Genomic DNA, 12,543 nt, shown 5'->3' with positions numbered 1-12,543 from the left:
TATATATATATATATATTTTTTTTTCAGCTACATCCATGTCCCTACAAAGAACACGAACTCATTCTTTTTTATGGCTGCATAGCATTCCATGGTGTATATGTGCCACATTTTCTTAATCCAGTCTGTCATGGATGGACATTTGGGTTGGTTCCAAGTCTTTGTTATTGTGAATAGTGCCGCAGTAAACATACGTGTGCATGTGTCTTTATAGCAGCATGATTTATAGTCCTTTGGGTATATACTCAGTAATAGGATGGCTGGCTCAAATAGTATTTCTAGTTCTAGATCCTTGAGGAATCGCCACACTGGGAAGACTACATTTTGAAATACAGTAGTCCCCCTTATCCGCTGGGGTATATATTACAAGACCCCCAGTGAATGCCTGAAACTGTGGATAGTATTAAGCTCTATGTACTTAATACATAGAGATACACTGCCTCTGTAGCCTGCCTCTGTAGTTTTGGCTACGGAGGAGACTGATGCAGAAGGATCACTTGAGCCCAGGAGTTTGATTCCAGCTGGGCAACATAGTGAGATCCATCTCTCAAAAGAAGAAGAAAAAAAGTCTACTAGTAATTACAAGGAACACTGTAAATGTTTGAATTTACAGATGGTAAACAGTGGCATTTAGCTCAAGTTCTGTTTACTTCCCAGATCATTTGGATCCTACTTCCCTCCCCCTACACAAACATGTTAAGATTGGAGAGTAATAAAAAAGAATTATTATTGATAACTGTTCATATTATAGCACACGTGTTATTAACAAAAATTTAGAATTGTTTTCAACTCTTAGTAAATCAAAATATTTAATTTGATGCTCTTTACATATTTAGTTTGATGCTCTTCACATTTTTTTAATTCTCAGTATTTCCTTTTTTAATATGATGGTAAGGTACAGTGCTAACCATCTAAGAATATGCCTAGGAAAATAGTGTCATTAGAATATAATAGGTAAGATGGAATATAAGGTAAAATATTGAATTAAATGGAAGTAACGGGCTTCCATTTTATTACTTACATTATAATCTTTTATTAAAAACTAGAAACTTAAGTATGGACTTGAAATATAAATTAAGACTTACTGTATAATAAAATTCTTACAATCTCTTTTGTTTCTCCAGCTTTCATAGTAACCGTCCAAGCAAAAGATTTTGTATTTTTAAGAAGCATTCAGAAAATCTCAGGTAACTAGTTGATCTTTTTTTACTCTATTGAAAAATTGTAATGACTTAAATTTTTTTAACACAACAGCTTTTTTGAGGTAGAATTAGCATACCATACAATTTACATGTTTATAGGTTTTAGTATATTCACAGAGTTCTGCAGCAATCACCCGTTAGTTTTAGTACTAAAACCCAGTACCTATTAGTGGTCATTCCCATTACTCTCTGGCTCTCCCCATCCCTAAACAACAACTAGTCTACTTTCTGTCTGTGTAATATTTGCCCATTCTGGGCATTTCATATAAAAAATGATACATGATATGGTCCTCTGTGACTGGCTTCTTTCATTTAGCATAATGTTTTCAAGATTCATCTGTGTTGTAGCATGTATCAGTATTTCGTTGTTAAAAATTGCTGCATAATATTCCATTGTAAAGATATATCATAGTTTATTGATTTAGATTGCCTTCATTTTGAGGCCTTATGAATAATACTACTGTGAACATTTGTGTGCATGTTTTTGTATGGACATGTATTTTTATTTCTCTTTAGTATATACTTACAATTGGAATTGCTGGATTATTGATAACTCCATGCTGAGCCTTTGAGGAACTACCAGACTGTTTTCCAAAGTAGCTCCACTGTTTTACATTCCCACCAGCAGTGTTTGAGGGTTCCAGTTTCTCCACATCTTTGCCAACACTTTTTATTATCTCCTTTTGATTATAGTTACCCTAATGGGTATAAAGTGGTATCTCATTGTGGTTTGCTATAACTTTTTTTTAAACCTGATGTTAGGTGCCTAATTTGAAAATATAATTGATTGCTACTGGACATTAGAGAGTGGTGTTCATTGTATTCTTAGACCAGAAGTGTGATGAGCCATTGTTCTCTTGCTGAATTTATTTCAGTGGAAAGGTGGTGTCCAGAGGAAACCTTGATGCTTTTACATTGTAAAATGAGAACAAAAATAAGACTTTGCAACAATATTTGAATATTTAAAAGATAGCTAAGCTATCTAGTAAAGGAATGAACACTTTTTTAGTTTTGAAGTAAATTTCCTTTAACCACTGGAATTCTTGAAATCAGTATATGATTTTTATAATTCTTATATTTTCTTTTGAAAATAAAGAGAATTATACAATTTTATTACTATACAGAAAGAACTGTTGATAAAATTTTCTAAAGGCATTAATAGTTATCTTTGGTTATACTACACACTTAGAATCCACTGAGCACTATTGTTTCATATTCTTGTGATTTCTTGGACTTTGTTTGTTCATTTTATGTTGCCATTGCTCCTTGAAATGTCAGTGTCTTTGTTCCACCAAGCTGATCTGTAGAGATAAGTTTAGCCAATACTTATTTTGATGCTTTGGATTAGTGGAAAATGTAGAAGAGGGGATGGTATGTCTCAGGACCTTTGCATTTATTATTTCCTATGCCTAGTTTGCTTTTCTCCAGATATTGTATGGTTAGCTCTTTTGTCTCCTTTAGGCCTCTACATTGATTGAGTGAGTCTTTCCTTGACTACAAAATTTAAAACTGTATCCTCTTCCCTTTGCTTTATCTCAGCATTCCCTATCTCCTTTTTATGTTTTACTTTTCTCTAGATCATCTAACATACTTTTATTTTACTTACTTATTGCCTCTGTTCTCTCACTACATTGTGTGTGGTTTGGTTTTTTTGTCTATGCCTGGCACATAGTAGGCACTTAGTAAATATTTCTTGAATAAATTAATGTATATATGAAAAATGATGTATGTGGAAAATAGGTCCCATCTGTGATGTTAGACTAGTAGCTCACAGGGAGAGAACATTTCATTCAATTTTTAAAATATATTAGTACTACTTTTAAAATATTTACTGAATCTGGGGAAATAATTAAGGTACATTAGATGTTACCTTTACTAAAAACAGTTACAAGAGTGAATATGGTATTATTGCATGCTAAGAATGAGAGTTTAATTAAATTTTTACCTCATTGTTGTCAAGCTCAGTTGTGTGTTTAGTTTCTCAATGGGGACTATGTGATTTTAAAGATCTGGGATGTTTTTTCACTTAATTTGGGTAGTCTCAAATTGAAAACTGTTCAATTTCTGTGAATGGAGCTTAGCATATTTATAATTCTATATGATACTAATTAATGTAATTACTCTTATTGAAATGGACTATTCATACTGTAACTATTTTTTATGTATCTATCTTGCACATAAAGTAGCAGGTCCTGTAAAGGTAACAGTGATAAAGCAGTGCTGGAATCAACCTTCAGGGAATGTGCAGTAGAGTTTATTGGGTGGGAGTTAAGGTCTGAACATAAATAACTATGAATTTTAATAAGTGCAATGAGAGTTATTTCAGAGAGGAAAAAGATTACAGTTCTTGTAGTGATCTGGATAGGTATTAGGCCTACTTGGCTTTAAAGGATGGGTATTGTTTCTACTGGTAGAAGAGGCACGGGGGCATTCTAGTTCAATAGACTAAATTTTTTTCAAGAGTTCTGTTTTATAATTTAAATTACTTAGGCAACTTAACATCATTTATACATTTAACATAATTGATTTTCTTTTAAATAGCACTTCAAATGCTTGGTGTAACAAACTCCCAAGTGCTTAACTCTTATAAGAAATTAAATATATAGTGGCTAAGTTCTCTGAAGTATTTTACAGGCTTAATATTTTAAAACACCTTTCAGCTAAAAATCACACAAGTCTAAATGCATTTTAAATTAGAATCTTAATGTACTTTATGTCAAGTATATTCAAATACTTCAAATAGCAAATGCTAAACAGTTAGATCCAGTGAGGACAAAAGCTATTCCTGTACCCAAAAATAAAGTATTGATAACTAGGGACTTGTTTCCTAACTTCTTTAAAAATTTATAATAATTACACATTTCATTTAAGAACTACAGCACTCAGGCCAGGCGTGGTGGCTCATGCCTGTAATCCCAGCACTTTGGGAGGCCGAGGAGGGCTGATTACAAGGTCAGAAGTTCGAGACCAGCCTGACCAACATGGTGAAACCCTGTCTCTACTAAAAATACTAAAATTAGCCGGGTGTGGTAGCATGCACCTATGGTCCCAGCTACTCAGGGGGCTGAGGCAGGTGAATCGCTTGAACCCAGGAGGTGGAGGTTGCAGTGAGCTGAGATCACACCACTGCACTCCAGCCTGGGTGACAGAGCGAGACTCCCTAGTTCACAGTGCTGAGATGATGAGGAACTCAAGTTTGCAGACTTTAGTATTTTATTAACTACTTTAGCTAGTTCAGTGTTAAATAAGAATAATACCAACCTTGATGGTTATAGCGAGAATCAGATGAAATAATACATGGGAAAACTCTTGACACATAATGTACAGTTAATGGTGGCTATAACATGATCTGTTTTTAAAGCCTTCCCGTTTTTCTTCTGATTTTATCTCCAACTAAATAAAACACCAGCTTCTAAGTAAGCTCCATTTGAGCATAGACATTACTATTTTTTTGTTCACCATTATATTCACAATACCTAGTAGTACAGTATGTATAAAAATAGCTCCAGTAAATATCAAGTGAATGAATATGCTATCTTCACTTTGCAGATGATGGGAGAACAAATAGAGTGTGACTTGCCTAAGTTACACAAGTTGGTTGTGGAGCCAAGACTGACTCTAGGTCTTCTGACTCCTAACTTTTAACAATTGGTATGACAGGTAAAAGTATAAAATAAATACTTCCTGTAAATAAATGGTAGCATAATTTGGACATGGCTGTGTCATTTTCCAGAGAATAATTTCAGTTTATATCAAATTTATATAATAAAAATGAGAAGTTATAATTATGTATGACACAAAAAGCAAATTATGGAAAAATAATCATCGAAAATATATGGATTTTCGTAAAAAATAAAAATATTTTTTTAATGCTGTTTTCTTTTTTTTTAGGGGCATTACTCTAGTGTGCCTTAATTGTGATTTCCTAAGTGATGTTTCTGGCTTAGATAATATGGCTACACACTTAAGTCAACATAAAACTCATACTTGCCAAGTTGTAATGCAGAAAGGTATGTCATATGTAACCGTGCTACTTTAGATTTTTGATTTTTATTCCAGTATTTTTGGTCATCCACAATATGGTCTCTTTACTAGATCGTTATTCTCACTCATCATATTTCATATGCTGTTGTAAATGTAAAACTTTTCTTCTAATTTCAGTTTCTGTTTGTATCCCAACTTCTGAGCACCTTTCTGAGTAAGTTTATTTTTTATTCAGTGCATTTTACTTTGATGGATTTTAGCACTACTGCATTTTTTAAATGTATCATTAATACGAATGAAAAGTATTAAAGTATTTTGTTTTTGTTTTTTTTTTTAAAGCTGCTTGTTGAAATAGGTTCCTGCTCTATGGAGCTCGTGACCTGGTGCAAGACAAGTTGGAATTTCCTAAGTTCAAAGTTCTGAGATGTTTTCTTACACAAAGGCAGTTGAGCAGCCAAGTTCATGACACTAGCTCTCATTATTCAGCTCTTTTCAGCTTTCAAAGGGGATTAGATTCTTATTCCACCTTATCTTTGTGTCAGGTTGACATATCTTAACATATTTTTTTCTCCAGTTTGCGCTGTCTAAAAATAACATTTGTTGCTATGGTCTTTTCTTTGCTTACAATAATTTTTGTTTTTCTCTGCTGTACTTGCCTTCAGAATAATAGATTCCAAATTATATGGCTGTTTGTCTTTTTGTCTATTTGTCTGCTTTCTTAATTTCTTATACGTCTTAAGTTTTAGGCCAGATAATTGTCTTTTTCCTCATTCGTTGTCTGTCATTGTGCTGTTTTTCTTATTTTTCAGATGCAGAAGCAGCCCAGAGATTTCAAAAAATGTCCAGGGTATACCTGGACAGTGTCCCCCTTCGATGGACACAACTGATGCCTGTTCTCTCTTTCCAAGGAATGTGAATAATTTGACTGTGGGACCTGCTCTTAGGTTGTGGCCTCAAGAAATCAGATCTTGGGGTGACTCCCTTTCTACATGGCTGGCCTCCCATAAGGCTGATGCTGTTTGGCCAGAGATGGCTTTAAGGCCCACCAAATTGAGCATACTTCCCACTGGGGGCTTTGGCTTATGATCTTAAGCTTATGAGTCGATTATGACCAAGAAAAGCCCATCATATCACTGCTTCAGCATCCAAGTTGAAGTTTAGTCATTTTGGCTGCTGCCTTTAAATCTTTCTGTAGCATGAATGCAGTCCAAGGAATATAAAAACTCTAGTTGTTAGGAAACCATGGCTACTTTCATATCCTTGGAACAACAGGTCTCCACAATTATGTTCCAAAATTGCAGTTATTTTTACTGACATATAAAATCTATTAACCAGTATTTATTCTGTAATTTGTTTAACAATACCAATTCTTGCATTTTGATTTTTTAAAAATTAATTTAATTTTAATAGCTTGGTTTTATGTTCTCAAAATTTATCAATGTCTATTTTATGATGTCTATTTTTATATTACATTATTTAAAATTTGTTTAGTGTTTGTTTTAAGAACTCCAAGAGATTTCTTAGAATTCTCTACAGATTTTGTATAGCTGCCTATTTGTAGATTTTAAATTTGGCTGTTACTCAGCCCATTAGACATTATTAGATACTCTGTCCTATTGGGATTATTATTAATATTACCTTAATTGTGAGTTCTTAGGTGTAAAGAATTGGCAGTACTACTTGCAGACGTTAAGAGCCAGTTTTAAAGTTACATATTTGTGGGTCTAGGATGTAATATCTACTTAGCCATTAATGTAGCTCCTTTGGGTAAAGGTAACATGTTAAAAAACATACTTATGGTAACCAGTAATGCATGTATTTCTTTCCTTTATATATTTTAAATTTGTCATGTGTTTATTTTAGTTACATTGAATATAGATCTGAACACTTTTGATACTATTATTCTTTTAATAAAAATTATATTGTTTAAGTGCCTCAGGAATTATTTGCTGATCAATAAAGGGTGTAGATTTTATCTTATAAATAGGAACATTGCTCTAATTGTTATATGGAAGCCTTGTTACTTGGCTGCAGACAGTGCTATATCTCCTTAGTATACCTTGCATTTTTTTTCTTGCAGCACAATGGAAAGGTTACTATACTAATTTCTTAAATTTTAAAGACTAGTAAAGTGCCTTTTGTGATCTTAATAGCCATAAGGATAGGCAGGCCAGTTTAGATGACCAGTTAAAGCCAGTTTAGATGACCACTTATTATATGATGTGTTTCTTGCAATTATCAAAAGAGTTTAATAGTTCTGAATTTCCAAACTAATTTATATTTTAAGTGAAAGGTTTTCCAAAATCTCCACAAGTGGTTTGTTTCTTAGTAGTGGACTTAGTGATATACTAGTTTTTTCTTTTTCCTTATTTGTCTCTAGGAATTTTGGTTATCTACTCTCTCTACCCAGTTTTTAAAAGTTTATCCAGAGACAATAACTTTTTCCATTTTTAACATTAGTTCATTTACAGATACTCACCTTACCTTGGTCATAGGTCGAAAATAGGATAAGCCACATTCTTAATATAGTAATTTAGGAGTACAGTCAATCCTTCATATCCTTGGGTTTTATGTTTACATATGTAGCCAACTATGGATTGAAAGTATTTTGGGGGAAAAACCATAACAAATAACAGTACAACAATAAAAAAATACAAATAAAAACAATACAGTTTAACAGCTGTTTACATAGCATTTACATTGTATAAGTGACCTGAGCATCTGAGGATTTTGTTATTCCTGGTGGAGGTTTGGGGAGGTACGGGGACCTATGGGGTGAGGGCAGTTTCTGTAACCAGTCCCCTACCAACACCAGGGAATGACTGTACTGCTTTGTGGTCTTATATAAAATTTTATTTTTTATAGTATATATCAAGCTCATTTTCTTAAAGTATGAACTCTTAAAGTTCTCTCACCAGTAAATTCATTTTTTAAAAAAATTGGTTCAAATAGATCACTTGGCAGTCAGTACAGAGTTTGCTTATTGTAAGCAACTAGTTGAATTTTCAGTTTGGTGCTAATGAGTTTTAGCTTGAGTCTAATCCCTCCTTATCATCATGTTATTCTGGTTTATTCATCTGGTCAGATAGCCATTTCATGCATATGTGCTTTTTGGTTACTGTTGAATAAAATATGTGATTGGTTCAGTTTGAGTCCATCACCATTCTTAGAAAAATAATTATTAAACTACAGAGGCTCAGATTCTTGCCCTATTTTTGTCACATTGTGGCAAAACACTTTGCTTCTTTGGGTGTCATATATTCAGCAAATATTTATTGAGCATCTACTTTGTGCCCGGCAGTGTCCTAGGTGCTAGAAATATAGACTGTAATCTCTGCTCTTATGGAACTTACACTATAGTTGTGAAAGACAATAAAAAGTAAATAAAACATATAATATGTTAGATGGTGATCAATACTATGGACAAATATGAATCAGAGAAGGGGGATAAAGGAGTATGGGGTAGGAGTTGGAAGACTACCATTTTTATTTTAGTGAGGCCTCACTGAGAGATGACATTTGAGTGAAGACATGAAACAGGCAAAGTCAAACTCAGTCATGAAATTGTTCTTTTCTGTTTCTCCCTTACTTCCATTTTTCCCCTTCTCTGTTTTCTCCCATATCTACCTGGATGGATGAATTATAACAAAATAGAAGTAAAGGTTTGAGTTTTGTAAGTTTATTTTTCTTGACAAAAAGTTGAGAATAGAATGATAATTTCCTCTAACAGATCTGGAGAGTGTAAGAATCTGTGGTAAATACATAATAACTCAAGCTTGCTAAACTAGGCTACTTAACTGGTTACCTATTTTATTGTTGAATCAAATATCCGAAAAGCCACAATTTGAAGAGATTTTAAAAGCTGATTTAGTTCTCTGAGTGACATCCATGTTTGTTCTAAGCAAGTACAATGGGAAAGACATTGATCGCCAAAATATTAGAGTTAAAGGACCCAGCTGCCTCACTAGCTTTATTTAAGGTAAAGTTACTTCAGTTTCTTTTTCTGTGAAATGGGGTTGAAAATATCTTTGTTTTGAAGATCTTAGAAATATGTAAAATGTGTTTTACAGATGTTAATATGTGTATTTTACTTTACTAAATCCCCCTAATTTAATGAACTTTATACTTAGCACCAGTAGCAACTACATGGCTCATTTACAGTATGATATAGATAACTCTCCCATATATTCGTTGTCACTGAACATTGATATCCTACTTTTTATGTGTGCAAGATTCTGTGTCAGGTGTTGGAAATGGAAACATGAATAAAACATGGTTTATAGCACCAAAGCAATTACAGAATAAGGGAATTAGAAATGTAGACACTGAATCCACATTTTTTACAGGGCCTACAGTCAACTGATTTTGTAATCAGTTAAACCATTAATATCATGAATATATTGCATTATGGGATTTTTTGTGAAATGCTATATCAGGAGAGAATCTGGACCTATTCTCAAGGTGAAATATCACTTTATTCTGCCACTCTCAAACCAATAAGTCATTAATTATCTTTCATAAATGTAAGCAGTAAGTAAACTCTTAGGAACAGAATGACAGCCTTTTTCTATAAGTGTTATGTTTTAAAATATTATTTCTGTTAAGAGATACTTACTGTCATTGAATCTGTGACCACTGAAGATATATAAGGATTCATTCCATTATTTTCCTGTGAAATTTTGAACTTACATGGAGGAATTATTGGCTCTGGTCATAATCCTAAATTATAACTCTGTAGTTCTTATGTGTTCAAAATTGTCAGGAGTCTTCATTTCATTTATTTAGCAAGATTTTTTTTTAAAAGCAAACTGATCTATTGAGTTCATTTTGGGCTTGTTTCCTTTAAACTTTTGAAATGGGACTGGGATTGTAGCCCCTAGATTCTCTTATCCTACCATGGACATTAATACCTCAAACCAGATGTTTAGGAACTGTGAAATCGTTCTTCCTTTTCAAAGTAGACTTCCTGGTATGTAATTGCAAATCAGTAGGTAGGACCTGTGCATCAAGATGTGGTGGTTTCTGGCAGTTTGGACTTCTGCCTTTGATATCTGATAAGCAGGGAGAATTTGAGACCCTATGAGATGGAAAAATAAATGAAACTTTAGTGTAGTCTTTCATTTAGGACAAACTGTGCCAATCTGTACCAGTGATTCTGAGGTTACTACCATTTTTTTCAGTCTCTGGTTCCTGAGGGTTGGTGCTTATAGATTATAAATTAAATATCCAGGGTATAATTCAATATTACCAACAAACCAAAATAATAAAACAGAGTCCTAGACTGTCATTAAAATCTTCTGCCTACATTGATGGTCTTATTTTTTTCTTCACATTTTTACACGTGATTATTTTGGTCTTTTTTATTTCTTGTCTCTCTGTCTTTACCTAGTTCTTTCTTCCATCTATCTAAAATGATTTTTCTGCTCTATCTTTGTTATAATAGCTTTAGATGGCCAAATCATACCCTGGTGTTCTAAGATTAGTAGATCATTTCATACGAGAAAAGATAGAATTAGTCCTAAGGAGAGTAGACCAGCAATCAAAATTATGTCTGTTGGGTTGAGGATGAGGTGGAAACATGGGAGTAGAGATATTTAGATGGTATACTAAATTTGTTGTATACTCTCAAGCAGATTCTGAGCAAGAAGATTGATTCGATACTCTACCCATGCCCATGACAATAATAGCTAACATTTCCTGAGCACATACAGTGTGGCAGACACTCTTCTAAGTTTTTTGCATTTATTTACTCATTTAATTCTCACATATTTGTGAGATATGAGCTGTTACTGTCTGATTTTATGGATGAGACATCTGAGATACAGATATGTTAATTAATTTGCCCAGGGTCACACATACCTGTTAAGTGGAGTGCCTCAATTTAAATTCTGTCAGGCTGTCTTCAGAGACTAAACTACTCAGTAGTATCCTCTATTACTTCTCTGCTTCTGCTTGTAGTTTCAGGTGTAAATCCTGCCTTGTTTGTGACTGGCCAAGAAACTGCATAGGACTAAGATTCAGTGTTAAGGTCCTCTTTCTGCAGAAGGGTAGGCAGCAACTGACACAATCATAGGATTGGGACAGTAATCTAGCATACCAGTTTACTGTCCCAATCCTATGTTCTGTTGCTCAAACTTCATCGAAATACTGCCCTAATGATGTTTGGGCAATATAACATTTGAGCAAATAATGGTATAAATTGGTCTTTTAGTAGGATTAATTTGGCAGTGATACTCAGCACGTTTGAGAGTGGAAAACATACAGAGGCAGAGAGATCAGTTAAGGTTTTCGGTTTTCTTGGCATGATCATAAGAAAGCCTGATTCACAGGAGAGGAATGGGCTTGAGGCAGTGCAATGGAAATTTGAAGTAGAACCCACAAATTTAATCTTCATTCTATTGCTTAATGGCTTTATAACTTTAGCTTTTTTAGGCCTCAGATTTTCTCATCTGCAAGATAGGGGCAGTTGAATTATATAATCTCTTAGGACTCAAGTCTAACTCTAATACACTGTAATGTTTCTGAACTGAATTGTCAACTGTTTGAAAAATAATAAATTGTATTAAAAATGGAGGAGTCATTCTCTGGATGTTGATTTTGAAGTTGTAAGAGAAGTGATGGTTGGTGGCCAGGTGTGGTAGCTCACACCTGTAATCCCAGCACTTTGGGAGGCCAAGACAGGTGGATCACTTGTGCTCAAGAGTTTGAGACCAGCCTGGGCAACATGGTGAAACCCCATCTCTACAAGAAAGTATAAAAATTAGCCAAGTGTTGTGGTGTGACTGTAATCCCAGTTACTCAGGAGATGGAGATGAGAGGATCACTGGAGCCTGGGATGTGGAGGTTACAGTGAGCCATGATCGTACCACTGCACTCCAGCTTGGGCAACAGAGTGAGACCTTGTCTCAAAAAATAAACAAATAAATAGAAGTTGTGGTTGGAATTGTGTATAAGGATGAGATACACAAGAGGCAGGTCTGAGTGGTAAATATTTCCATATGAATGTTCTATAAGCACCAAAATTCCAGTATGTCCAAAATTGAATTTATTTTTCTCTCAAAGAATGCTTTCTGCCTCCTCTGAATTCCGTGTCATGAATAATCTCTTACCATCCAGGGCAGGCATTTGAGGGGGTCATATTTGTTCTCCACATTTACCTTTATCTAGTATATACTTACATTCTTTTGGTTTTAACTTGTTCTCATCTCCTTAAACCAACCTTTTCTCCATTGACACTGTTACTGTTTTAACTGAGAAAGTCATTAACTGTCCCTTAACTGGACTCTCAGTTTGTCTTCTACCAATACAGACCTTTGTCCTTCTGATGCACAAATTTGGTCATACTTTCCTATTAGCATT

The 12,543-nt window shown here is 34.1% G+C and overlaps 1 protein-coding gene across 28 annotated transcripts in view; it reads left to right on the top strand.

Annotated features, from left to right (window-relative positions):
- The window catches only part of ZNF280D (zinc finger protein 280D), a 97,655-nt gene that overhangs the window by 67,770 nt on the left and 17,342 nt on the right, over positions 1–12,543 (top strand). For 10 of the 28 annotated variants that reach the window (XR_013395599.1, XR_013395602.1, XR_013395601.1 and 7 more), the window contains 2 exons: positions 1,123–1,185; positions 5,092–5,210. Coding sequence is in view for 23 of the 28 variants with exons in the window: in XM_028850960.2 (XP_028706793.2) it covers positions 1,123–1,185; positions 5,092–5,210 (182 nt within the window). In the remaining 5 variants the exon portion in view is untranslated. Of the gene's footprint in view, positions 1–1,122; positions 1,186–5,091; positions 5,211–5,361; positions 5,399–5,523; positions 7,118–12,543 lie in introns of those variants that run through there. The other 18 variants (XR_013395598.1, XM_001092359.5, XM_015142308.3 and 15 more) reach the window with 5 other exon arrangements.

The sequence above is a fragment of the Macaca mulatta genome, chromosome 7 (genome assembly GCF_049350105.2).
Source record: "Macaca mulatta isolate MMU2019108-1 chromosome 7, T2T-MMU8v2.0, whole genome shotgun sequence".
In the NCBI taxonomy this organism is placed as follows: Eukaryota; Metazoa; Chordata; class Mammalia; order Primates; family Cercopithecidae; genus Macaca; species Macaca mulatta.
The sequence above is the reverse complement of the archived record's forward strand: the minus strand, read 5'-3'. Positions and strand labels throughout refer to the sequence as shown.